Source organism: Panthera leo, chromosome F3 (genome assembly GCF_018350215.1).
Source record: "Panthera leo isolate Ple1 chromosome F3, P.leo_Ple1_pat1.1, whole genome shotgun sequence".
NCBI classification, from domain to species: domain Eukaryota; kingdom Metazoa; phylum Chordata; class Mammalia; order Carnivora; family Felidae; genus Panthera; species Panthera leo.
The window spans coordinates 36,106,331-36,132,734 of NC_056696.1; the positions used below are offsets into that span (position 1 = coordinate 36,106,331).

Sequence of the window (26,404 nt, forward strand, 5' to 3'; positions counted from 1 at the left end):
GTGACGGTTGGTCAGGGAGGACTGTTAATTAACTGGGCACAGGCTACCCTGGAGCCATCAAGGCCACACCAGGGGCATCCACTCTGGCTCAGACGCTGCTGATGGTCAGACACGGGGCTGGTCAGCAAGCCATCCGGCCAGCTCTTGGCCTCTTGCCCCCGGCACAGCCTTCCGCTACCCACCAATGCCAGTGCTCAGGAGCAATGGGTAGCCTGACCTCTGCCATGGGCACCCAAACCTGGAAAATTTAACTGACCTACTGCAGGACACATGCCCAGTTAGCAGGGCATATAGCCTGGACCCCATGTTTGGCTTTCCCATCCGACACATAACAAATAATAACAGGCTCTTCTCTAAAAATATGCATCTGTATACATCTTAAAATACAAAATATCAGTATTCCTCTCAAGCCCAGAGAGGGTACAAAGTCTGATGTGGGTCACATACCTGGTTTACATCAAGCCGCCCAGTGGCGTGGCCCCTTCTCTTTACCAATGTCCCCATTTATGAGGTGACCTACGTAGGAAGACCTAGTGCCAAGAGCTCAGTTTTGTGCTGCCAGGTCTCTACTCCCAGCGCTACTCCCTCTAGCAACCAAAAAACCAAAGAAACCCAGACTCAGAGCAGGTCCCGGGGAACTGTGTCCCTGATGCTGATGCCAGGTAAGGCCTCGGACAGACCACTGAACCCCTCCGGACGGGCCTAGCCTCCCGCTCTGGTGGGACGGAAGGAGTCAAGAAAGATGCCGGGGAGTGTCAGCAGTAAGGTGCAATGATGTGTGGGTCTCTGTACCACCGGGCCTTAAACCATTACCAAGAGCACCTGCAGCCCCTTGGAACACAGCAGACACCAACCGTGCCCTGCCCGCCCACCTCCCTCTTGGACCCTGAAGCACCGCTGCAGACCAGGGAAGAGAGGAGAAAAGAGACCCCACATGACTTTGAAGGGCCTGCAGCAGAAGAGAGGACCTCAAACCAGTAGGGAAGAGTCCTGACTCAGAACACGCGAGGGCCTCTTGGGAACCGTGGAAGGGACTCAAATGCAGACGCCAGTGCCCTGTCCTTCCCCGCCTGTGGCTGACATTCCTCCTGGCAAGGCCGCCAAACACCCCTGGGATTTGCGGGTGACAGGAGTTTTGGCCCCTCCTCCAACCCCAGGATCTGGGCAGGGATCAAGTCTGCAGTCCTGAATCTTGGCTCCTCCAGGTCTCTCCCTGGATCCCTGCACCTGTTTCTTAAGGGAATCATCAACGGATGATGGGCCAACTCCTCTGGGCCCAAGCAGTCAAAACATCTTAATCATGAGTACCAGTGCCTTCATCCTCCTGAAAAGGAGCCCCTTCAATTCCCAGGCACCCACTGATACCTGGTCTCAAGGCCTGGGGGCTGCTCTTCCTTCCACTTCCATCAGCTACTGACCCCAGATCTTAGCTGGAGATTATTTTCAACTCCATCAAAGCCCAGAATTTACAAGTGAAAAAGGACCATGAGCCGACCCAACTTTGATCCTGCCTCAGTGGACACCAAGAGCCCTGGTGCAGTAAACAGGGACCAAGGCCCCAAGACGGGGAGGGCATCTCTGCAACCAGAAACGAGAACCTCCTAGCCCAAACCTCAGTGATCTGTCACCCTGTTTTACAACAGCCTGTTCGTTTACTTCACGCCCCTCAAGTACTTTGAAACCGGCTTTTAACACAAAACTAGGTCAGAGTCAATTCTGAGCCACTAGCCCTATATGCTCCCTGCCAACCTGATCTCCGCTCAGAGCCAGGGTCACCATCCCCTCCGGACAGATCTACTCATACCTCAGAGGCCCAGCAATGAGCCATCCATGGCTCCTTGGGTCCTCCCAGATTTCCCTTCTAAAGCTCTTCTGTTCCCAATCACATGATTTAACCTCCAGACCAGTGAAGGCTAGTAGAACCTTCTACAAGGATGAATATATTCTTCTGCACTATTCAGTTCAGCAGCCATTAACCACGTGCAGGCTACTGAACGTTTGCAATGTGGCTAGCAACTGATTTTTAATTTGATTTAGCTTAATTAATTTTAACTTCAATAGCCATGCATGGGTATTGGCTGCCATACTGGAGCGTGCAAACCAAGTTTGTTAATTTTGCCTTCTCCAAATCAGTTTCTTGGCCCCCTAAATGTTAAGGCACTTTATAGGTCTGTCTCCTCCACACAAGTAAGCATACGATAGGATGCTCAGCAAACTGTTAACTACCTGTAACCTCAATGGATATGAAAGAGGCTGATTTATTAGTCAAAGAAACTTTCCTCACCGTGTGATTCCATCCAGAGAACCCCATCTTGGGACACTGCCCCTCACGCAGCCACACTACCTATCTTGCTCCCCGCTCCCCGGGAGGTATACAGGATGATGTGAGCTGGAAAGGACGATGCCTGTACTTTGGGGCTGTGGGAGATCTGGTGGTTCCCTCTAACAGTGTTCAGACCAACCGTGGGCAGTTCCGATGATCTCCCCCTCAGAACAACAAAGGAAGCCACACCGCAGTGACACGAGGTGACCTGGGGAAGGAGGACCACCGGAGAAAGGAAAGGAGAAGACATCACAGGACCTTGTTTTCTCTAATCCACGCAATGGAAAGATAAACAGAGATAAGGGAGGACAACATTCTATATTTTGTAAAGCAATAATGTGCTTCACCTAATCAGAGTCACACAGCAGAGAGGGACAACAGTGCCAGCTTTAATTAAATTTGTTCAGCTAATACCCAAGAGTCACCATGACACGGAGAAGCAGGAAGCAGCTGAGGAACCCCACGGGGAATACAACCAACCATTACACAAGTGGATTGGGACCAGGCGTCTGTATCAAAGAAATAGTTAATAGAATTCCCGTGTTCTTATACAAAAAATAATACGTTAGATTTATATCAAACACGCCCTAAAAAGGGAGGGGGTGGTATACAAAAATTATTTTTAAAAAGCTTGTTAACCATATTTAAAACTCATGGAGCTGCTGAGTTGGTATGTAAGCTGCCCTTCCAACTTTGGGGGTTATTGCTGGGGAGGTAATACATACCCACCCGGCACCCCCTCGCCACCAGTCAAGGGGGTAAGAGAGTAGCTCCCTAGGCTGGAGCAGCAGCCAATCCCAGGTCCGAGTCTGCTGACATCACTGCAGTTACAAAGTGGGAAGAGGCCTGAGACAGGGAGTCAGGCATCCTGGGTTCTAATCCTGCCTCTGCCAAGCGCGTGGCTATACTACCTCAAGCAAGTCTTTGCTCTGGGCCTTGGTTTTCGCAAATCTGCATGACGAGGGGGGGTAGATGCGATGACCTCTGAAGTCCCTTCCGACTCTGACGAAGTATGGGTATGACTCAGAACTTAGCAACAGCAGCCAGGAGAGATGGTGAGGTAAGGTCACAGCACGCACTAAAAGCACTGAAATGTTAGCTCTCTGAGGTGCAGGGAGAGAAGCAGCAAGGTGGCTTGGGGCTGCTTTTTTTTTTTTTTTTTTGGAAAGCACTGATTTCACTTAAGAGGGTTAAGAGGTCACCAGACCACAGAGTGAGCAGGGCATCTGGGCATCTGCCACCTCCCATTAACTCTCAGAGCTGAGAAACAGCAGAGGTCAGAACCCCCATCCGAGGCCCTGCTCCAGCCCCACAGCTTCTGCCCCGAATCCCCAGGAATGGCCTAATGCTGTGTGGAGAGTGGAGATCCGATCCCTTTTTCCTCAGGCACCTACTGATGGGGCAATCCGTCCTAGCCCGCAGCATCTACCTCCCCTTGCTTCATAGTCAAAACGCTCCTGGTTTTGAAAATCATTTCACCACTCGGCACCGAAGGTTAATTTCACCAAGATTCAAGATCTAGAAATCTCTTTGGTGTGTGTCTCAGACAGGATTCACTGGGCCAGATTCCCCCTACAAGCTGTAATTATGTCTTAGCCAATATTTGGACATGGAAGTGCTGTTGACACTATCAGTCTCTGAATGTCTCATACCTTCTTTCTTCCTCTATTATTAAGTTTTTACATAAAGATGTGTGGGAATCTGCAATTTAACAGTTGAGCCAACTTACAAGATCTGGGAGCAGACTGCCTGTCAAAACAGACTGACTTCAATCTGCACCCACTTCCCACCCGAGAGGGATAAATTATGAGTGTTATTTAAAATGCTGCGGGATTTTTCCTTTCAAAACTAAAGCGGGGGGACATATCCAAATCTCTCTCCTATTAATTACAATCGCAGAAATCTGAATTACAAAAGAAATCTGAATTGCCACCCTAAAACATTTTAGAGTGGAGTTTTATGTGTCATTAAATAGAATAAAAAGAGGTTGAGAGCTTTTGTTCTCAAGTCTTTATGCAATATTCCAACTATCCAGGGGAATGAATGAACAGCCTTCGTCCCCAAACTGCTGATGGGTGAGGGCAGATGGCCTCTCGGAGGGATAGAAAACTCTCTCAGAAAGGGCGTCTGTCGCTTCCTCACCCGTACAAGTTAACTGTGGTCAAACAGCACTCGCTCAATTCCATTCCCCAAGGTCAGTGACACATTTAAACCACAGCTCCTACTCCCTGTCCCCAGTTGATTGTATGGGGAAAGGGGTCTAAGTCACAACAGCTAAAAGCCCACAGCAACAGCTTAGAGTAGAAACCAAAGAAATCTGACAGTGTTGGGACTAGCTGAAAGCTGTCCCCCAAGAGGATGAAAGCAGCAGGAAAATGATTTTAGACGCCTGAAAATCTGGAAATTGCACATGGAATGCAAAGTGCCAGCCTTTTATTACATCGGATTATATATCCCAACAGTTCCGCCTATCACACCTATCTGAGTTGTATTAATAGCTGAAATACAGCTAGCTGAGGAGGGGAGGCATGAGGGGGAAGAGAAAAATATAACACAGGAAGTATTTTTCTCCTCCTCCAATCATTAAGACACCCCAGGGGAAATAGGCGTAATGTCACCTTTAGAGATGTGGTTTGATCTGAAACCTGTCTGAGGGGGAAAACCTTTTTAAGTGACCCTGAACACTGGCTCACGCTGCACTGGGGACCCACCCACCTTATCAGGCCTCCAAGTCCGTTCTGTTTAACTTCTGAACTAGGTATTCTCACTTAACTCCTCATTCCCCAACCCCCCGAAACCACCACACCCCCCTTAAAAAAAAAAAAAAAAAAAAAAGAGGTTGGGTTTCCCCGGCTCAAGGAAAACGCTCCGTCGTACTGTCCACCAATCGCCCACGTCCAGGGCTCAAGTGGCCATCCCTGATTTGCGGAATCAGCACCGGGCCAAGCCGTGGTTTAGACACCCGGTTCACAATGATCAATGGAGCTATGGAAACAGCAGACATCGCGCCGGAGCCTGCTGGCCTCCCATCTGGAGCCTCACAGACAGTGAAGGTAGGAGGGGGCCTGCTCTCGGATCAAAACAGTCCCTCCCCCGCGCCCGGGGGGCGGTGTCCCCGCGGAATCTCCAGGCTGGCACCTCCCGGGCCGGCGCGCCCCAAGGCGGCATGGCCGCACTCGGGAGGCCCAGGGAAGTGAAATCACACATTCCGGCTCCCAAATAAGGAGCGAGGCTAAATAAACCTCTGAGATCCGACTTCTCCAAACTAACCGACCAACCAGCTCAATGAGTAATGGGCCTTTTGTGCCCGCAGAAAGAAAGAGAGGAGGGAGGAGAGGATGGGGAACCACAAGCCTCGAAAATCACTTCCTCGAGCCAGGGTGAAATTAGCAGAAGTGGCCCCGAAGCCAACCGTTGCCACTCGGCTGGATCCCGCTCAAACCCCAAAATGGCAGAGTGCTCACGAGTCCTCTCGGGTCCCGCCACTCACACCCGGAGGTGACCGGAAACTCGGTCTGGGCGGCGTGGTCGGCGCGGACCTGACCTTCCCCGCGGCGCGCCCGCCCCCGGCCGCGCACTTGGCTCCCCTCGGGCGCCCGGGACCCACAACCCCGCCGCGGCCGGGACGGACGGTCGCCGGGTTCGGGCAGGGTCCGCGCGATCGCGCCCGGCGACCGTGCGCTTTGGCCGCTCGGAGCGCTGGGGGTCGTCCCCGGGACGCCCCCCCGCCCCCGCCTCCGCCCGTGCCCGTCCTCCCCTCCCCCGGCCCCCGAACCTACTTTTAGGGCGAATTTCTCCTGGGTCCTCTTGTTGAGGATCTGCAAAACTTTCCCGTTGATACCCAGTCCGAGGACCTGGGTGGTGACCTTGTAGTCGTCGATGATGGCGTTCTTCTTGATCTGCAGGCTCGACTTGACGTGGAACTGGGGAAACTGCTGCGGGGGCTGCGGCGGCGGCTGGGTCGGGGGGTGAGGCTGGGCCGGGGCGGGGGGCTGCGGCGGCGGCGGCGGCGGCGGGTTGGGAAACAGCACCGGTGGGGTCTGGCCTTGAGAGTTGGACAGCATGGTGCCCGGAGACGCGGGAGCAGAGGCGGGAGGGCCCGCGGCCGCCCCTTCCTCCGACTCCGGACGGGGTCCCCGCCACCCCCCGCCCGGCGGCGAAGTTTGCTCCGGGCTGGAGCCGGCTTCCCCGCCCCGGCCCGGCTCCAGGCTCGGCGGGTCGCGGGGCTCCGTGGGTCCCGCCGCGCGCCGCTGGCGCCTACCAGCCCTGCTCCCTCCCTCCCACCCTCCCCCCCCGGGGGCCTGGCGCTCAGGGGACCGCGGGACGGCGGGGGGCCCGGCCCGGGGGGAAGCGGCCGCGCGACAATGTACCCAGCCCGGGGGCCGGCGGCCGCGTCACAGCCTCGTCTGCGTCCGGGGCCGGTCCTTAAAGGGGAGGGTCGGAGGGGCCGGGCTTCGGGAGGCGGGGCGGGGCCAAGGAGGCGTGGTCGTGGGGGCGGGGCTGGCCTTAAAGGGGAGGACGCGAGCCTTCCCGAGTGCGGACGGAGGGTGGCTGGCCGGGGCAGCGGCCTGGGGGCGGGGTCGCTGAAGGGGAGTGGGGGCCGAGACACTCCGGTTCGTGATTGATCGGGGGCAAGCCAAGAGAAGAAGGAGGCGTATGAAAGTAGGCGCATAATTCAGATAGAAAACCCACTTTTCTCCAGTCGTCTGGCTCTTTTAGACGGCAGCAGCCAATCGGAAGAAGGGGTGTATTTTGAAGGAGAGAGGTGACCGACTAGTAAGTGTAAGCGGCGTGAGCAGGAATTACAGGGAATTACAGGGGCCCTTCCTCCTAGAAATAGGTGTGAGGCAAATATTAAACATGTTCTTAGGGCGACCATTTTCCTCTGAGTTTTGCATTTCTTTTCTCGTGAATTTGTCACTAAAAGATTTAATCATTGTGTAACTTTGAACAATGTAGCAATTATAACTTTGAACTGTTTCTCATGTAAATTAGCTAGGAAAGGAAACTGCGGGGGGGGGGGGGGGGGGGGGGGGAAGGATAGACTGACCTTCAGACTTCCTGTGTGACCCTGGGCAAGCCTTTGCACCTCTCCCTCAGTGGGAGGAAAAGCAATACCTTTCTGCAGCGTTGTGGAATTAGATTAGACGGTGAAACAAAAGGAAGGTCTGGATCAGACCAGGGTCTGATTTCTAGCGTGGAAAAGTTAGTCCCTGGGTTACGCCTATTAGGAGAAGTGGGTATTTTTAAGAAACTGAGGTCTAGTCCAGATTAGCGCCATATCTCTGCGGAAGATACCAAGGATCTAGCTGGGCCCATAGTAGCCCAGGTCAGGGGGAGGCGACTGGGGAGGCCCTAACTATAAGCTGCAGGAGGGCCTCTATATGCATTCTGATGGGTGTGGGGGATGATCATCTAATACATCCCTGCTGACCTCCTCCCTGTTCTAAGAACAGTTGAGAAAAAAGACCAGACAGGTGAACACAAAACCTCAGCTAGATTACCCGTAATGCAAAAGTAAGAATCGGGCTTGGGGTACGCCTTGGTGGCTCAGTCCATTAAGCAACTAACTCTTGATTTCGGCTCAGGTCATGCTCTCACAGTTGGGGGGAATCAAACCTCCTGGGCTGAAAGCCCGGACCCTGCTTGGGGTTCTCTCTCTCTCTCTCTCTCTCTCTCAAAAAAACTAAATAAAATAAAATGTTAAAAATGGGGCTTGAGCTATAGCCACACATGGCCCCTAATATGTCCCTCCGATACTCCAGAGCCCCCTTGTCCAAGGACACCCAGCATAGGGAGAAAACAATGGGATATCCTGAGGACAGGAGCCCTTGGGACTGAGCCCAGGCAGGGAAGGATTAAGAGGTAGAGCAAAAGGCAGGAGTCTCCCTTCCAGGGAGGGCAGCAGGATTCACTCCCTGGGGCCAGTTCCCCTAACATAAATATTGGCTCTTTTGAAGCAGAGTTCATTTAGTGCACAACTTGACTGTATATAAGAAGCCATGCTCAGCCTTGCAGTTGGTAGATGGTGTTAATCCGTGGAGAAGACAGACCCGTGCAAGCGAACAGCTTGGCCAGAGTGGCACAGACACAGGTCTGGGAGCTGGAGGGATTCACCTGTGGCTGCAGTAGCCGAGGATGCCTGTGGTGAGACAGTTCTCCCAACCCCCTGACTCTTAAAAGACAGACTGTCTAAGGCCACAGAGATTGGAAAACGCCTTGACCTCTCCAGTTTAGTAGTATGGCTATCGCCTCCCCGAGGCATCTCCCCGGAGATGCCAGAGGACTGAGACAAGAAAGGATGCAGAGAGAGGGAGGTGGAAAGCTCCAGCTACTCCGTCTTTTTCTCTGTTGATTGAAGGTCCTCGGTCTGGGGCTGCTCCGCCCTCTGAGTTGTTCTTTTTCTGTCCACAGAGGGTGTCACTAGGGGTGTTCTACTGCTTGGCATGGAGCTTTCACAGCTTCTCCCCACACCACTAGAAGGAAGATAAGGGTCTTTTTTGCCTTTGCAGAGATGGAAAGGCACAGCAGAAAGAAAAGAATTCAGAGACAAGTGACCTGAGTTCAAGTCTGCCCTCGGGTTGAGTTACCCTGAGCAAGCCATTTATCCTCTCTTTGTGTCTGAGCAAATGAGAAAAATAATAACATGGACTTCAGGGCTGAGTGAGAATTTAATGAGATTGTGTTTATGAACACAATGAGAATTTAATGAGATAGTGTTTATGATCATTTCTTCATAAACTAGAAATAATCAGGAAATTCTTCTTCTTCTCCTCCTTCTCCTTCTCCTTCTCCTTCTCCTTCTCCTTCTCCTTCTCCTTCTCCTTCTCCTTCTCCTTCTTCTTTTTATTAAAGCATTGCTGGCTGGTTCCTGTGCTCTGTGCCCACTGCCGGGAGATCTGTCCCTGATACCAAAGCTGCCTTCCTAACTAGCTGGGGCTCTGGGGAAATGCTGAAGCCCAGTGACCTAGGAATAACAAGACAACTGAAACCCCAGCTGGGGATTCCTCCTGGAGTTAGATGGGCCACGTAGGCCTCAGGGCACACAAGGACAACAAGGACGTGTATGTGTGCGTGTGCACAGAGATCGCATAAACTGCACCCAGTACCCGGAAAACACGCACCTACGTAAACACAAACATATCGGCATGGTGTGCCTGGCATGTAACACAGAATAAATGCCTAACAGATGCGTAATAACCGGGAGTGAGCTTGCCTAAAGGAAGAAGCACTAGGCAAGAGATCTAGTCTAAAGTTCCTTTGCTGACCAAGTAGCCACACAACCTCACTGAAGTCCCTTGCCCTCTCAGTTCCTTCTTTCTCATCTGTGAAATAGTGATAAAACATTTGTCCTGCCTGCCTCACAAAACTACCGTAAGAATAAAATAAACGATTTTCCCTTAGGACGCACAAGTCCGAAGTCCTATTTTTATAATACCAAGCCCTCAGCCACGTGTAATGAACTTCTTAAGCAGTTTTTATGGATGTGTAGAAGCACTTCAAAAGTTAAAGGTCTATGCAGATAGAAAGCACTATTGTTGTCTATTCTTGACATACAGACATATGCCATGTGATACTGTACAATTTAAAGACCTCATTGCATAGAGTCAGATTAATTATAATCCTTGATTCACAACACAGCCCCAGCATTGGATCATTGGTCCAGGTATCTCTGCTTTTATTTGGTTATTCATTATTTTTAACAATGCAAGAGTCTCCTGTGAATCTCCTGCCCAAAATAAAAACGAGGGCTTTGACAATGAAATAACTAGGTGGTTTCTCCATCCCCATACCACCCCACCTCTATTTCCACCGTCAAAGAGAACCATTATCTAGAATCCCGTGTTCACCATTCCCTTGTTTTCCTCAGTTTTCTCTTGCTTTCCATAATTTTATTTCATAAGGTATAAGTGACCTTCATAAAAGAAAAAACTAATAGTGTCTTAAAAGGGAGGTGGGTAAGAATGACATTAACAAGATGAGGTTAACATAAAGAAACATCTGGTGATGGGTTTCAAAGTATTCTCCACATTCTCATGGGGATGATGATGATGATGATGATGATGGTGATGGTAATGGTGATGATTGGGTGCTTACTCTGTGCATCATCTTATTTACATCTCATAAAGATCTGTGGCAGATTGCTAGTTATTTGAGCCAATACCCATTTCCCCCTCTTTAGTAGTAAAGACCTTCCAATGTTTGGCTAAGCACATGAATGTCTGGACTACAAATTACATTTCCCGGCCTCCATTACAGCTGGTTGTGTTCATGAGATGAAGTTCTAGCCAATGACTTGTAAAGGGAAGGGTTTGAAAGGTAGAGGTAGTCCTTTTTCTTCTCCTCCTCTTTTCTCTTCCCCGATGGCTGGAATGAAAATTTAATGGCTGGAGCTTGAGCAGCCATCTTGGATCATGAAATAGAGGCCATAGGTTGAGGATGACAGAACGAAAGGATAAAAGCAGCTTATGTCCTGGGGGAAGCAAGCATCCATCATATCAGCCCTAACACACTTACCCAGACTTTTATATAAAAGAGTAATAAATGTCCTTCTTGTTATAGTAACTGATATATCAGGTTTTCTATCACTCCCAAACTTAACTCTTACTTATCCTACCTATTATATAGCCTTATGGGGTATGTACTGTTATCCTCATTTATTTATTTTTTAGGAAAGGAAACTGAGTCCTAGAGAAATTAATAACTTTCCTAGGGTGACAGAGTTAGCCAAGGACAGAACCCAGTTCTTTGTGACCCAAAGTCCATGATCATGGCCCCCAGTCTAAACCCTGAGCAGACATATACCCACAAATCCTTCTTGATGTCAGAAAGATAGTATATGCCATTTCTGGGCAGGAATGGCCCAAAGAGCTATGGGCTATAGTTTCCATTTTCAGATATACTTTAAATCTCCCACATTTCAATTTCCTTCAACCTTCTAGTATAGGTCTATGTTAATTTGCATAGCTCAGTTATATTATGGGATAAATATGACTCCACAGTGAACTCTCTTCTCCAAGCTTCCCCTACCCGGCCTTCACACCGTCAGAGAGTAAACATCTCTTATTTTATCATGCTGTGACATTATGACTGGATGACAGAGGGTAGGGATCTATGGAGGTGAATTTCTTGGAAATTTTCAGATAGCATGCTCTTGATGAGATAGAATCATCCACTGGCTGCTGGATACGCATAGGCACACAGATAAAGTAGACTTTGTATCTAACGCTAGCATGGCAAAAAGCAGAACATTGAAGAAAGGGAGCGTGATTCACAGGAAAAGATCTGTCCACTGAAAACTCACCGTTGGGAAGGAAAATGATTTGGGACCAGGGAGAGATAGGCTAGTAATTCTTTGGTAAAATGAGGGTCTTCAATGTCTTCAAGGATAACAGATACAGAAGAACCATTAGTTACAAAAGTTTCTGAAATCTCTGAAAGTGCTAAGAGCTGGTCCACAGCAAGAAATTCTACCCAAAGCAAATGCTGCCGACAATGCCCTACTTGAGGGCTTCCCAGAGGGGAAGAAATGCTCTGCTCCCCCACCCCCCTGATGCCTTTGTCTGTACCCCAACCTTTGAGGGTTTAATGCCATAGCAGGGAGCAGCTGGACTAGAGGGGAAGAATGGGAATGGAAAGAGAAAGAAGGAAGTACCCAGAGGGGAATGGAAACTTAGCCTCTGCCCACCAACAAACATAACATGTCTAAAGGGACCACAAATGAGGCTAATCAGGACTACAAGATGCCTAATTATAAATTCTGCACGTTAGTATGGGAAATGGAGGGAAAAGAGGTAAATATTCTACCACATTCAAAACGGCCCAAGGCTGTGGTCCCTGTCCCTGGAGTCAGCCTTGCCCCTTCAAACTACCCTGTATTGAGCATGTCAGTTACAACTCAGATGAGCATTCAGCCTGGAGAGTGAACTGGGGAAGGGAGAAAGGAAAAGGGGACATCCAGGGACACAACCAGAGTGTGTCAACCTAGGAGGTCATTTTATCTTTTCCTGGTAATCTTGTGTCCCCAGGTTTTTGGGGTTTTTTTTGTGTTTTGGTTTTTTTGCTCCCTCCTTCACTTAAGAAAAGTATACAGAGAGGCGCCTGGGTGGCTCATTTGCTTGAGTGTCTGACTCTTGATTTTGGCTCAGGTTAAGATTTCACCGTTCATGGGATTGAGCCCTGTGTCAGGCTCCACACTGGCAGCTCAGAGCCTGCTTGAGATTCTCTCTCTCTCTCTGTCTCTTTCTCTCTCTCTCTCTCTCATCTCTTTCTCTCTCTCAAAAATAAATAAGTAAACATTAAAAAAAAAAACAAGAAAAGTAAAGTAAACGGAAATGGGAAGGTAGGAAAGGGGGCGAAGAGGTGTGCCAGCGTGTGTGTGGAATGTCTAGTGGTTTCCTAAGGGTATGGTGATATTAGCTTCACATGAGAAGATAACTTTCAGGCAGTAGAGCATGGGGGAATCAAATTCTGAGTTCAACTCCCATCTCCACCACTTATCACTTGCCGTGTTAACCACACCTCAGAACGCACTTTTTATAATGAAGGGGGTGATAATTCCCTAACTTAAATACACGTGAAACATTATGAACTGTTACCCACACATAGTAATTGACCTCTATAAACGTGAGCCGTGATACTGCAGTAGATATTCTCGTGCCAATTATCTCCTTCCATCCTCTCAACAAGGCTGTACGTAGCAGTATTTCTGCCATTTGGATCACGGAAACCACCGAGGCCCAGAAAGGTTAAATACCCGGCCGAAGTCATCGCGCTGGAGTGGGAAGAGCCAGCCTTCGGACTCATGCTGTTCCCACATATGTCAAAGTCTGTGGTCCTAAATGCTCTTGTAAGTGGTCCAGCTAGCTGACACCTGCCAGGCCTCTCTGGGGATGCCATCTCAGCCTGTGTGCATGGTTCAGGAGAAGGAAACACACTCTGCGACCTGCAGTTTACTCTGATTCCAAAGATTCTCCCTCTAGGAGAGGTAAAGGCATTGAGTAAAGTCAATGAAGCATTAATGAGTTTGGGATCCTAGCACGTATAAGCTTTTGAGGGAGGACCGAAATATGTGAGATATATGTAGTACATATACTATGTTTTGTTTTGGTTTTGCTCATTTCACGACAGAGGTAGGAGCTAATTTTTTCCCCACCTATCTTCTTAGGCTATGAAAGCTGTAGTACTGTGGAGACGAAAAGGACATATGGCAATCACCCATTTGTCTCCTTCCTCCGAAGACCACAACTATAGCACCATATAGGTAGGTAGGTGTGTGACCCTAAAAACTTCACACTCTCAGGACTTCCGGTGCCTCATTATAACACGAGGGTAGGTTTTTCCTTTTGCGTGACCCGTGTAGCATATGTTGCAGGCAAGTCCCTGTCACTCCTGGATGCTCACTCACTGATGCTGGCAAGGGTCTCCCCACGGTGCTGGAAAGACAGCTAGAGCCCCGCCCCCCCTCCAGTGGAGCGGCAGGTGCAGAGGAAACTTGGATGTGCTGAATGAGGTGACTTGGAATGTGGCCCAGCCTGAGACGGACCTGCAGATGCCCCCCCCCCACACACACCATCAACTTTGTGCCCGTCTCGTATCAATAAAGATGGACTGGGTGGCACCGATTAGTGCCAAGTACTGTGCTGGGCATGGGGATGCCCTGATGCCCCTGACAGGCCTTGGGTGCCTGGAGAAGAAGTTTTTTATGTATATATATATATATGTGTGTGTGTATGTATATGTATACACATATATACACATATATGTGTGTATGTATATATACACACATATATACACATATATGTGTGTATGTATATATACACACATATATACACATATATGTGTGTATGTATATATACATATATATACATATGTGTGTATGTATATATATACATATATACACACATATGTGTGTATGTATATATATACACACGTGTGTATGTATATATACATATATATACATATATGTGTGTATTTATATATATACATATATACACACATATGTGTATATATATACATATATACATATATACACACACATATATGTGTGCATATGTATGTGTGTATGTATATATGTATGTGTGTACGTATATATATGTGTATATATATATATACGTACACATATACAAATATATATACAAGTATAGTATTTGTTGTTTTGTGACTGGCTTATATACATGTATATATATATATATATACACGTATATGAATATATACACACATACGAATATATATACAAATATAGTATTTGTTCTTTTGTGACTGGCTTATATACATGTATATATATATATACAGACACACACACACATATGAATATATACACATACGAATATACATACAAATATAGTATTTGTTCTTTTGTGACTGGCTTATTTCCCCGAACATAATGTCTTTGAGATTCAGCCATGTTGTAGCATGTGTCGAATGTCCTTCTTTGTTTAAGGCTCTGTGTATGCGTACACCGTTGTATGTATGAACCACCTTTTGTTTATCCGTCCCTCCCTCAGTGGACACCTGTTTGCTTCCACACTTCGGCTGCTGCGAGCACTATGTACAAATGCCTGTTGGAGCCTCTGCGTTCCATGCTTTGGGGTCTATCCCCAGAAGCAGGATTGCTAGATCATATGATGATTCTGTTTCATTCTTTTTAAGAACTGCCTCCTGTGCTGTTTCCATAGCAGCTACATCTTTTACATCCCCGCCAGCTGTGCCAAGAGTTCTTGTGTCTCTCCATTTAACCAACACCCATTACTTTCTAGCGTTGGTTTGGTTGGTTTCAGTTTTGGTAATAGCCACCCTACCAGGTGGCCCTTGAGAGGGTTTAAGTATGGTGCTCCTGAACTCATAAACAAGACAGATTCATCCGGAAAGTCCTCCCGAGGAGGTGACATCTGACTTAGGCATCTAAAGACAGGCAAGAGTTCTCATGGAAGGGGAGGAGAAAGAGGTAGCACTGAATGATGGAATGGAGAGAAAGAGGACATTGTGTGGCTCGTAGAAGCAACAGGTGGTCGGCATGGGCTGGAATATAGGACGTGTGTGGGAAAGTGTCAAGACGTGAGGTGGGAGGCAGATATAAAGATTAGAAGTTCTACTAAAGCTTTGGACTTGGGCAATAGGGAGCCATCGGTAACATCTGCGCAAGTGCTATGCAAATTTCAACACATTACATGAATGTAAGGATTGAGAATAAAAAGGAGAGAAAGGTTTTTTTCTTTAATTTTTAACGATTATTTGTTTTTGAGAGACAGAGACAGAGCATGAGCAGGAGAGGGGCAGAGAGAGAGGGAGACACAGGATCTGAAGCAGGCTCCAAGCTCTGAGCTGTCAGCACAGAGCCTGACGTGGGGCTCGAACCCACGGACCATGAGATCATGACCAGAGCTGAAGTCAGACATTTAGCCGACTGAGCCACGCTGGCGCCCCAAGGAGAGAAATATTTTTAAAGAAACAAGTTTTAAGACTAATACACAATGCCTGGAAAACTGAGGTGGCTTCTGGCACGTTCAGGGAAGACACTGGGTCCCCAGGGTGCTGGCACTGGCCCACCCCCTCCCTGTGGACCCCCAGGGACCAAGGTAACACAAATGGCCTGCTCGGCTGACCTCTCTGGGTGGAGCCGGGCTCCTGCGGTCCTTTAGATGGGAGACTCCTGGCCTTCCAGACCCGGAGGGATCAGATCACAGGAGCACAGCAGGTACGTCCTTTCTCCTCCTGGACCAATGTGCTCAGCAAAGCCTCTCCTTCCAGTGCAACATTGCAAATCATTCAGGCGCTCGGAAAATCTCAGACCTGAGCAGCCACCCGCCTCTAGCGGCCCTTCTAAGCCTGAAGTCTAAGCTGGATGTCTCACCGTCAAGGGGACAAGGGTCAAGGGACACTTCTCTATAACTTAACATGCAGAAGATTTACCAACTCACAGAATTCTTTTTTTTTATTTTTTTATTTTGGAAACTTCAATACATTCACATGGAACAAATGCAAATGCCCAAAAAGATATCTAACAAACTGCCCCCTCCCGTCCTAAGCCCTCAGCTACCAGTTCTCTGCCCCCCTTTCTTGTGGAGCCCTTTCTAGAGGTCTTTGAGCCAGTCCAACCTTCCACCCAGGAACTAGAACGAGCAGGGACCGTATCTGGCCTCCGTTCCTGAGACATCAGATCCTAAACTCCCAAGTCACGCTGTTCAGATGGAAGCTCTGGACCAGCCACCCAAAGTCAGAAGGCCCAGGCAGCTCATGGGCCGGCCCAGCCTCCATTGCAGCCTTCACTCTTGAGTTCCTGGGATCAAGCCACCCTCCTGGGATCGTGAGGCTTCTTCTGGCAGCAGTGAGGGAAGCATACGATTCCTCGTGCAGGGTGCGGGGGGGACGGGGAGGCACCCGAGGGTGGGAGTTAGGTACAGGAGTAGGGAAGAGGGTGAGACAAATGCGGACACAGGAGACACGGGGCAGATGTTCCCTGATTGTGAGCGTGAGCCAGGGTGCCAGAGCCAGAGTCTGCAGGGCCATTTGGTGTGAAGGACCCCGTAGCTCAGAGTACGGCTGCAAGGGTAGCAAAGAGGGACATGTGGGCAGCCTTCCCCTCAACCTTCCCCAGGCAGGTCAAGGCCGAGCAGAGGTGCTCCTTCAAGTCACACGGCTGCCTTGACCGGCCACAGGGCTCCCACCCGCGTCACTCCCCGGGAATCTGGCTCTTGCTTCCCATGAGGAAGTGTGGTTATTACAGAGCCTGGTGGCCCTCCCCCAGCTTCTCCAGAGTGTGTGTGGAGGAGCCCAGGGCCTGGGAAGGGGGAGCCGCTGAGCAGAAAGACCAGCACCCTCGCTGGGGCCCTGCGCCTCCCGGGGCTCCCTCACCAGGACAAGTCAGAGAAGAGCCTATCAGGACGCTGGGGCCTTTTTTGGCTGAGACATCTGGGACCTATCTTCTGCAGAGTCGGGAAGGGAAAGAGCAGGGGAGCAGCAGCAGCAAATGAAGGCAAACAGTCAAGGAACAGGGTCAAGGAACAGGGTCAAGGAACCAGGAAGAATGGGAGTCAGTGCGGCACCACCTATCTTCTGTTAAGAAGAGAAACCCCCCAGAGGGAGCGAAGCCCCCGGAGATTTATGTTTTGCAAACTCTCCATCCCTAGCGACTCACCCAATGCGTGCCACAGAGTGTGACACTTACATTCTTCTGGAAGGATGGAATGGAGGGTGGCGCACGAGACAAAATCATGACAGTGGCCCCCATATGCTTTAGTGTCTTCCTGATGGGGTTTCTAAGTGCTTTCCATGTGTTAATCCAATCAATTTCCACAACAACTTTATAGGGTAGGTGTTACTAATATCCTTCCAGGGGTCCGGATGAGGAAACTGAGGCCCAGTGAATCTTAGTGACTTACAGGAAGTACTGGAATGGGGGTTTGAACACAGGAAGCCAGGACTCAACAGTGTCTTCCTAGGCACCACGGTCTCCTGGACAGGGAGCAGGGCCAGCCGGAAGGGGACGATCCGGAGGCAGACAACTGTCGTCACAACTTGGGGTAGAGAGCTCTATCCTGGAGTTTTCTTCTTCTGTCAGTTACCCTGTTGTGGCCTCAGCGCCATCCCAACCCCTGGGTAGGCTTCACTGGGACCTTATTAAATCGTAAGGAGACTACGATGGTTATATTTTCCCCAAAGCAAAATTCCAACACTCTGTTAATCTGGCTCAAGATCTTGGTACAAAAGCCATAAAAAGACCTGGGCCCCGGGACTAGCACAAGAGCCCGGCACCCTGCTCGCTCTTTCTCTGTCTTTGCTACCTCTCCTTGATGCATTTTCCGCATCTGTTCCCTCTGTAGTTTTCAGAACGTTGTCCAAATGAGAAGGCGTTTCTGAAACACCAGCTTGGTTCATTTTCTCCCCACACAGCTGTCTCCTCTTTTCTCCACGGGAAGTTGCGCTAACAAGGTAGTATGAAAATCAGGTCATTTTCACTATTTTTCAGAGTTTCCAGAGGCCACGGTGCTGCAAATGGAAATGTCAACGTAGGATAATTACATTGGCCCTGATGCCCTGTTTTCTGACTACCGTTTGTCCACAATCGATTACTGAAAAAGACAAAGGCTGTGAATAATCAGCCAAGCAGATGAAGTGTCAGGTGACCAGGCCAGAAGAGAAAACAGGGCTCCCCTGAAAGGTGAGGGAAGAAAGGCCTCTGGCCCAGGAAATATGTCTGCCGTGGGGACAAATCAAGCGACAGAGAAAGGTGTAAGGCTCAGACCTGGCCTCAGCAGGCCAGGTGTGTACGGATGCACCAGTTACTCACTGGGCTGGTCCTTTTAACATCTTCTGAGAGCCATGGGAAGCTCTCTCTAGGAAATGGGGAAGGAAGTCGTAAGAAAGGCCCCTGAGGATATCACATGAAGGAGGAAGCATGGGCATTAGAATGAGGGTAAAAGATCACAAGTCCTGGAAACTAGTTATTCAGAGACAGTCCTTGTAACACACCCACACACCCACACCCACACCCCCCCCCCCCACACACACACACACACACGGGGTTGACAGAGTCTGTGGCCCACAGTTTTCTTTGGCTGGCTTCTTCTCTGCCTTTAAGTCTGGCGGAGGAGATGGGGCTAGGCATTTATCGCTGGATGTTTTAGTCAGTTTCACTTCCTGTTTCTCATGCTGAAAGCATAATAATCATCATAATGATAATAATAATTCTAAGGACTTGCCTCTGCCTCCTATTTATCTAGGGCCTGCCAGAAGTGTGCACATAGGTGGAAGAGGGAGACTACAGCTTATCTACTCCATCAATCAACAGCTGGGAGTGGAGGCAGGCATGGAGGTGAGGGTGGGGGTTAGTAATTAGCAGCGGAAATTATTAAACTCATTTTTTTTTTCAAGAGGAGGGATCTAAATGGGTTGTTAGCTCCCCAAATGGTTATTCTTACCATAGAGACATTTATAAATCTCTTCTTCCAAGGTCCTCCGGAAATAAATCCTCCCCAAACCTTTCCATTCTCCAATCTGCCCCAGCTAAGGAAATCCTTGTGAATTGAGGCCCAGAGAGTTTAGGCTGACCTCCTAGAGTCACACAGCAAGCAGACCGGCAGGAAAGATAGGACCAGGCCAGGATTCTTCTGCATCCATTAAGAGCTATAACCAAGAAGGGAATTTCCAAGTCTACAGGGAACTTGCAAAGTTTTTAGGAAAAACCACAACTATTTTAGCTAAGGAAAAAATGTGCAGTCCCTGCCGACCTGAAACCCTAGGACAATAAGAGAGAGTTCCCTCTTACCAAGAACATGTTGAGAACATCTAAGATTAGGAGGGGTAGGAGGAACAGCTTTCAGTCTTTGGTTGGGAAAAGCGTTCATGGAATAGAGGTGTCGGGCCAGGGTTTTAATTTTTTACCACCAGTCAAGAGCTGTACTCTAAAGGACAAAGGTTTTACACTTTATAGGCTCTCGGGACTGAGACGGAAGTGGAGAGAAGTGCGGGAAGGAGCCATTATCTTGATGACAGCAGGGACATAATCTTCCTTTAGATCCAGGGAGGGAGGAAGCAGGGAGCTCAAGATTCGTTTTTAGGGGCACCTGGGTGGCTCAGTCGGTTAAGCAGTTAAATGTCCAACTCAGGTCATGATTTCACGGTTTGGTTAGTGAGTTCGAGCCCTGCGTTGAGCCCTGTGTTGGGCTCAACGATGACAACACAGAGCCTACTTGGGATTCTCTCTCTCTGCTCCTCCCCCATTTATGCTCTCTCTCTCTCCCTCTCTCTCAAAATAAATAAACATAAAAGAGCGTTGTCAGGAAGGTGACAGGATGCGATGGTGCACATTTATTTATTATGATATTTATTGTTGTTGGATTCCTCCCCTCCCCCCCCCCCCCCCCCCCCCGAAGATCAATCATCAGCCCGGGGCTGGATGGCGAGTTATAGGTTAAAACTGAAAATGAAATTTAAAAAATTTTCTTTAATGCTTATTTTTGAAAGAGAGAGAGAGAGGGAGGGAGAGTGTGTGCCTGAGCCCACGAGCCCAAGTGGGGAAGGGGAAGAGAGAGAGGGAAAGAGAGGATCCGAAGATGGCTCTGAGCTGTCTTCGCAAAGCCAACGATGTGGGGCTCCAGCCCACGAACCGTGAGATCATGACCTGAACCCAAGTCGGACACTCAACCGGCTGAGCCACCCAGGTGCCCCTAAAACTGAAAATGAAATTTAACTGTGACCCTGTGAATGAATAACCTCAAGCTGTCAGCTGTTGAGTCGGTGCAGAGAGGGACTAATCATGCCATCAAACACTTAAATAGCAAATCACTACGTGCCAGACGCTGTTCTGGACTCTTCCCGTGTTTTTGCTGGTTTCAATACTCACAGCAATGCTGTAAAGTAGGCTACGGCTGCTAGGACGTTCTTCTTCACGTCCACGGCCACCCTGGCTGTCTCGGCATCGCAGAGCTTGTCGAAGGACTGCGTTGTTTGGCCTCTAACCTCTGCTTCTCTTCCCAGCACCAACTACCATAGGCTCCGGCTCCTAATTTGCAGGACCCAGTGCAAGATGAAAATGCAGAGTTCCTCGTTCAGAGCTTATTAAGAATTTCAAAGAGCGGTAGCAGAGCGATAAAACCAAGCACAGGGTCCTCTAAACACAGGCCCCTGTGTGACTGCATGGGTCACACGCCCATAGAACTGGCCCTGCATAGACCTGTATGAATCCTTGTGCGGAACACCGGGGCTGGCGTCTCTTCTCCTGCCCAGGTGTGTGTCCAACTCCTGAACAAGCAAAGGGAAAAGGGAAAAACACATCCTACCCCCAAGTGCCTTGAATGTCTGTGTCTGGCTTTGTTGAAGAAGGTATTCCATAGTGAAATGACAGTTTGGTTTTCACCCTTGATTTAGAGGATTTTTAAAGACCTCTCTCAGGGCGCCTGGGTGGCTCAGTCGGTTGAGCGTCCAACTTCAGCTCAGGTCACGATCTCACGGACCGTGAGTTCGAGCCCCCCGTCGGGCTCTGGGCTGATGGCTCAGAGCCTGGAGCCTGCTTCTGATTCTGTGTCTCCCTCTCTCTCTGGCCCTCCCCCGTTCATGCTCTGTCTCTCTCTGTCTCAAAAATAAATAAACGTAAAAAAAAAAAAAAAAGACCTCTCTCAATGCTGTATGAGTTGATTGGTCTTTCTATCCATTCCTCTCCTCACATCCCACATCTAACAGGTTGGCAGTTTTTGTTGATTCTATCTCAGCGAGGCGTCCTGTATCCTGCCCTCTTTTCCATCTCCCCGGCTACTGGCCTAGTTTTTGCTTTCCTGGAATATTCTAGTAATGGCTAACTAGATCTGTTTCCTTCAACCCCCATTGTTTCCAACCCTGTGCTTGTTACACTTCGGTCTTTATTAGTTACATGTTAGGACTTTCTCTCCCCTGGACTGTACATTTCTCCAGGGTGGGTACTCAATTCCCAGACACCTGTACCTTCCTCAGGAGCCCTGAGAAGAGTGTTCTGCCTTCTGGGTGTTTCTCTCCTGCCTCCTTTGTTTGCACATCTCTGGATTTCTATCAGGCCCCATGGTCTGGAATACAGCTCTGCCTCTCGAATCCTCAGTCAAGAGAGCACTGCTCTTTTGCCTAAATTCCAGAGGAAAGCATGACATCCAAAGCCCAAAATGTGGCCAATTAGAACTATTAGAAAGATCTGCCCCCAGGATTCCTGGGTGACTCAGTCGGTTAAGCGTCTGACTCTTGATTTTCGCTCAGGTCATGATCTTGCAGTTCATGGGATCAAGCCCCACATTGGGCTCTGCGTTGACAGCTCTGAACCTGGAGCCTGCTTTCGATTCTGTGTCTCCCTCTCTCTCTGCCCCTACCCTTCTCATGCTCTCTTTCTCTCAAAAATAAAATAAACATTAAAAAAAATTTTTTTAAAGAGTGGTGGTTTTGACTGCTACTTTAGGAAAGAAGCTCTAATCAAAGATGCTTTGCCTCACTATTTTTTAAAAAATGTTTATTTATTTATTTTGAGAGAGAGAGAGAGAGAGAGAAGGTGGAAAGAGGGGGAGGGGCAGAGAGAGGGAGGGAGAGAGAGCATCCCAAGCAGGCTCTGCACAGTGCCGACATGAGCGTCGAACTCAAGAAACCGAGATCATGACCTGGGCCCAAATCAAGAGTTGGACGCTCAACCGACTGAGCCACCCAGGCGTCCCTGAAACTGATAGTTTCTTAATAAGACCGAAGGGAAGTGATTTCGGGTTGTTCAGCCACTCAGCAGGTACCACCAAGGATCCAGGTGTTACCATCCTCCTGCTTTGCCGTCCTCCGCTGACCGTCCCCGCTCACCAGCTCAGCTCACCCCTTCACTCTTGCAAGGATGCTGCAGCAGCTCTAAGGTTCACACCCCCAAGTGACAGCCTTCAGCAGAGCAATGAAAGAGGCAGGGGTAAAACATATACAAATAATACAAGCATACAAATAAATTTTAAAGGATCCCCTCCCCCCCGCCCCCCGCTTCCTGTGACTATGTTACTCATCAAGGGAAAACATACTTCCCAGAGAACCTCGGCAGGTTTCCCGTTATATCTTATTGGCCTGAAATCGGTCACATGTCCATCTTAAACCAATCACTGGACAAAAGGAACTGGAATTCTCTGGGTAGGAAGAAGCCTACCACCCAGGAAGAGAGGGCTGGTTTCTGCATGGGTAACTGACAGCAAGTGCCCGACTCCCACTCTGCGGACTCCTCCCCCAATCCTGTACCGTGTGGAGGCACCCCCGGCCCTCAGCCCTGCCTCTGCCTACACTTGCCTCATTTCTCCCCTTCCCTTTCCCAGCAGACTCACTGCAGGAGCCATGCAGCTGCGTTGCCTGTGTCCAGTTCATCTGGTGTCTCCTCAGCTCCACCGCAGTCAGGCTGTCGTCTCTGCCACCTTCCTCCTCCTTCTCACCCGAGTTCACTTCCTCAGTTTGATCTCTTTGCTGGCTTTGAACGCGTGGAGCCATCCCTTCTTCCTCAGCCTCCCTCTACCTTGATTCTCAGGACATCACACTGAATTCGACTTCTACCTCCCTGTCCACTGCTCAGTTGCCTTCAATGGCTCCTCACTCCTACCTGTCCCTAAGGTGTTTGTGCTGTCTTGGGCTCCTTCTTTGACCGTTTTCCAATCATTCCCTGCTACTTCTCAGGTTTCAACTATTAGCTAACTCTGTACCCAGGACCCCCAAATCTACAAATCCAGCCCAAATATTTTCTTGAATCCATACCCATTGTGGACTTCCATTACTAGGCATTCCCAGACACCTTAAATCATCAGCTACAAAATGGATTTCATTGTCTGCACACGTGCACACATACATGCACACACGCACAGCTTCATTCTGCTGCTCAGAGAAGGGATCACGATCTGTTGGGTTGTCAAAGGCTGAGTCTGATAGTCCTCACTCCTCTCATCCCTGACACTCAATGACCATTTCCTGCTCGTCCCCCCTCCTCTCTACCAGTTTTCTTCCTCTATGCTACTATGCCACTTCCCTGCCTCAGGCACTCGCCGTCTTTTATCTGGATGATGGCGCCAGCTTCCTAACTGGCTTCTGGTTTTCTCTTTCCAGTGCATTCTCTCAGCGTTGCCCCAATAATTTTTAACAATATAAATCTGGGGGTGCCTGGGTGGCTCAGTCGGTCGAGCATCTGATTTCAGCTGAGGTCGTGATCTCACGATTCGTGATTCGTGAGATCGAGCTCTGAATGGGGCTCTCTGCCAGCATGGAGCCCGCCTTGGATCCTCTGTCCCCTCTCTCTCTGCCCCTCCCCGCTCATGCTCGCTCTCTCTCTCTCTCTCTCTCAAAAATAAATACACATTACAAAAAAAGTAAAAAATAAAAATATAAATGAGTATATTATTCTAGAGCTTCAAAAATCTTTCAATAGATCCCCAGAGCCTAGAGAAATGGACTATGTTCCCTAGTACAGCCTTGGGCCCAAAGTCACCAGTGCTGTTTTTAGAACTTTAGTCTGCAAGTTTTGTGTAAATTCAGCTGAAGAGAGGACACACAGTGACAGAAATCAGTGAAGAGACTATTCGAAAATACTGTTTTGAAATCTCTATTATCAGATTTACAGATTTTGTAAGCCCACGTTGCTCCCAGAATCCTGGAATAAACACAATGCCCAATGAGTATTGATTTAAAATTGAAGGGTATTACTTTCCTTTGGGTTTGAAGTGTTCCAACTACTTAACAGAAAAGATAGAGTCCTGCAGCCCACTGATTTTAGCCAGATCACTTGATTTCTACAAATTACTTACTCTGTGGCCTCATATTAGTATCTGGAGGTGAGAATAAAGGTACAAAGTAATTGGGATGAAGGGGTGGATGAAGGAAACATCTTTGAGAATGAATGATAGGACCTGGTTACTACCAAAACCTGGGTGCTGGAGTGCCTGGGTGGCTCTGTCAGTTAAGCGTCTGACTCTTGATGTTGGCTCAGGTCATGATCTCAAGGTCGTGAGATTGAGCCCCACATTGGGCTCCACACTTGGTGTGGAGACTGCCTAAGATTCTTTCTCTCTCCTTCTCTCCCTCCCCCTCCCCCCATTCTCTCTCTCTCTCTCTCTCTCTCTCTCAGAAAAAAAAAATCAATAAATAAAAACAAACGAGGAGCTCCTGGGTGGCTCAGTCGGTTAAGCATCCGACTCTGGATTTTGGCTCAGGTTCATGAGTTCGAGCCCCACATCAGCAGGCTGACAGCAGAGAACCTGCTTGGGATTCTCTCTTATACTCTCTTGCTGCCCCTCCCCCATTCTCTCTCTCTCTCAAAATAAATAAACTTAAAAAAATAAAATAAATAAAATAAAAATAAAATAATTAAAAAATAAATAAATAAAAATAAAAAATAAAATAAATAAAATAATAAAAAAATAAAATAAATAAAATAAATTTTAAAAAAATAAATAAATAAATAAAATAAAATAAAATAAATGCTGGGTATCCATAGTAAGTTCTGTCCTCTGTCTCAGGGGAATGTAGCCAAGTCCTTGGATTTGAAAACAGTTAAAAACAGGATAATTTAGTGTAGGGTATGAGAGGAGTTGCCTATATGGGTGATTGTATGGGGAGGGAGGGGAGGAGAGAAAGAGAACACATAACATTAATAAATCACAACCGCATCCAATAAAATAGAAATTGGGAGGCTCAATTTCAGATAAAAACAAACAATACTCCCCTTTCACATTTTCTTACTAATAGAACCCTAGCTTTAAAAGGCAAAGGTAATGGGGAAGCTTCTGTTTCTTAGGATCCGACACAAAAGGAGCCAATAAGAAATGGAAATGGAGTCAAAGAAGAGGAAGTCGTTTCCCGAGATGCATCTGTGAGAGTGTCTGGCAGGTGGAAGGGAGGGAACGAGCATCATTGAACTTCTACTACTCTCTGTCTCTGCTACAGCACCTCATATGCACTGCCTCGCTCAAGCCTCGTACCATGAGGTAAGAATGACAATTTCCATTCGTGGTGTAACAGAGGAAAACCTAGCCACAGACTTAGCAAGAGACAAAGGGACAAAGATCTTTCTGACCTCAAAGGACATGCATTGTCATCTCCCTACGACCATGAGTAGCCAGCTAGGAAGTCTCCTTTCTCAGGATAGTGTCTATCTTTCCAGATTCATCCATTCATTAAACAAGTCTTAATTGAGGCATGGAGGTAGGCTATGGGGTAGTTGTGGTTCTGCTTTGTGGAAGGGCCATGCAGAGGATCCCTAGAGGTCCCTTCTCGCTACAAAACTCAACAACTGTGGTGCAGCCCTCTTCTCTGCTGTTATCAGTACCTGAGTCATTCCTACCAGGGAAAGGGCCAGAACACGGTGACCACTACAGGTCTGATCAGGTTAGGGACAGCAGCAGAAGAGAAAGCCACTAGGAGGTCTGAGGGTCAAACTGGACCCCAGCAGGCTCTCCTAGGTACCTGTGTTAAATTCAGGCCCCAGTACAGAGTTTTAGTTTGAGATGATGAAAAAGTTCTGAAGCTTGCAGAACGGTGATGGTTGCACAACAGTGCGAAAGTACTTTAATGTTCCGTGAACTATCCACTTAGAGATGTTCGTACACTTTGTATCGTATACATCTTACC

The 26,404-nt window shown here is 48.5% G+C and overlaps 1 protein-coding gene and 1 long non-coding RNA gene across 3 annotated transcripts in view; one reads left to right on the forward strand and one right to left on the reverse strand.

Moving 5' to 3' along the window:
- The window catches only part of MAPKAPK2 (MAPK activated protein kinase 2), a 43,501-nt gene extending 36,926 nt beyond the window's left edge, over window positions 1-6,575 (reverse strand). Inside the window, exon 1 of one of the 2 annotated variants that reach the window (XM_042924485.1) lies at window positions 6,103-6,575. In XM_042924485.1, the coding sequence (XP_042780419.1) occupies window positions 6,103-6,387 (285 nt within the window). In that variant the 5' untranslated portion in view covers window positions 6,388-6,575. The remainder of the gene's footprint in view (window positions 1-6,102) is intronic. The other variant, XM_042924486.1, reaches the window with a different exon arrangement.
- LOC122211398 lies at window positions 5,178-25,746 on the forward strand. Its single transcript, XR_006198665.1, has 3 exons — window positions 5,178-5,376; window positions 13,491-13,586; window positions 25,572-25,746. It is a non-coding gene; the product is annotated as an uncharacterized LOC122211398 (long non-coding RNA).
- The last annotated feature ends 658 nt before the right edge of the window (window positions 25,747-26,404 follow it).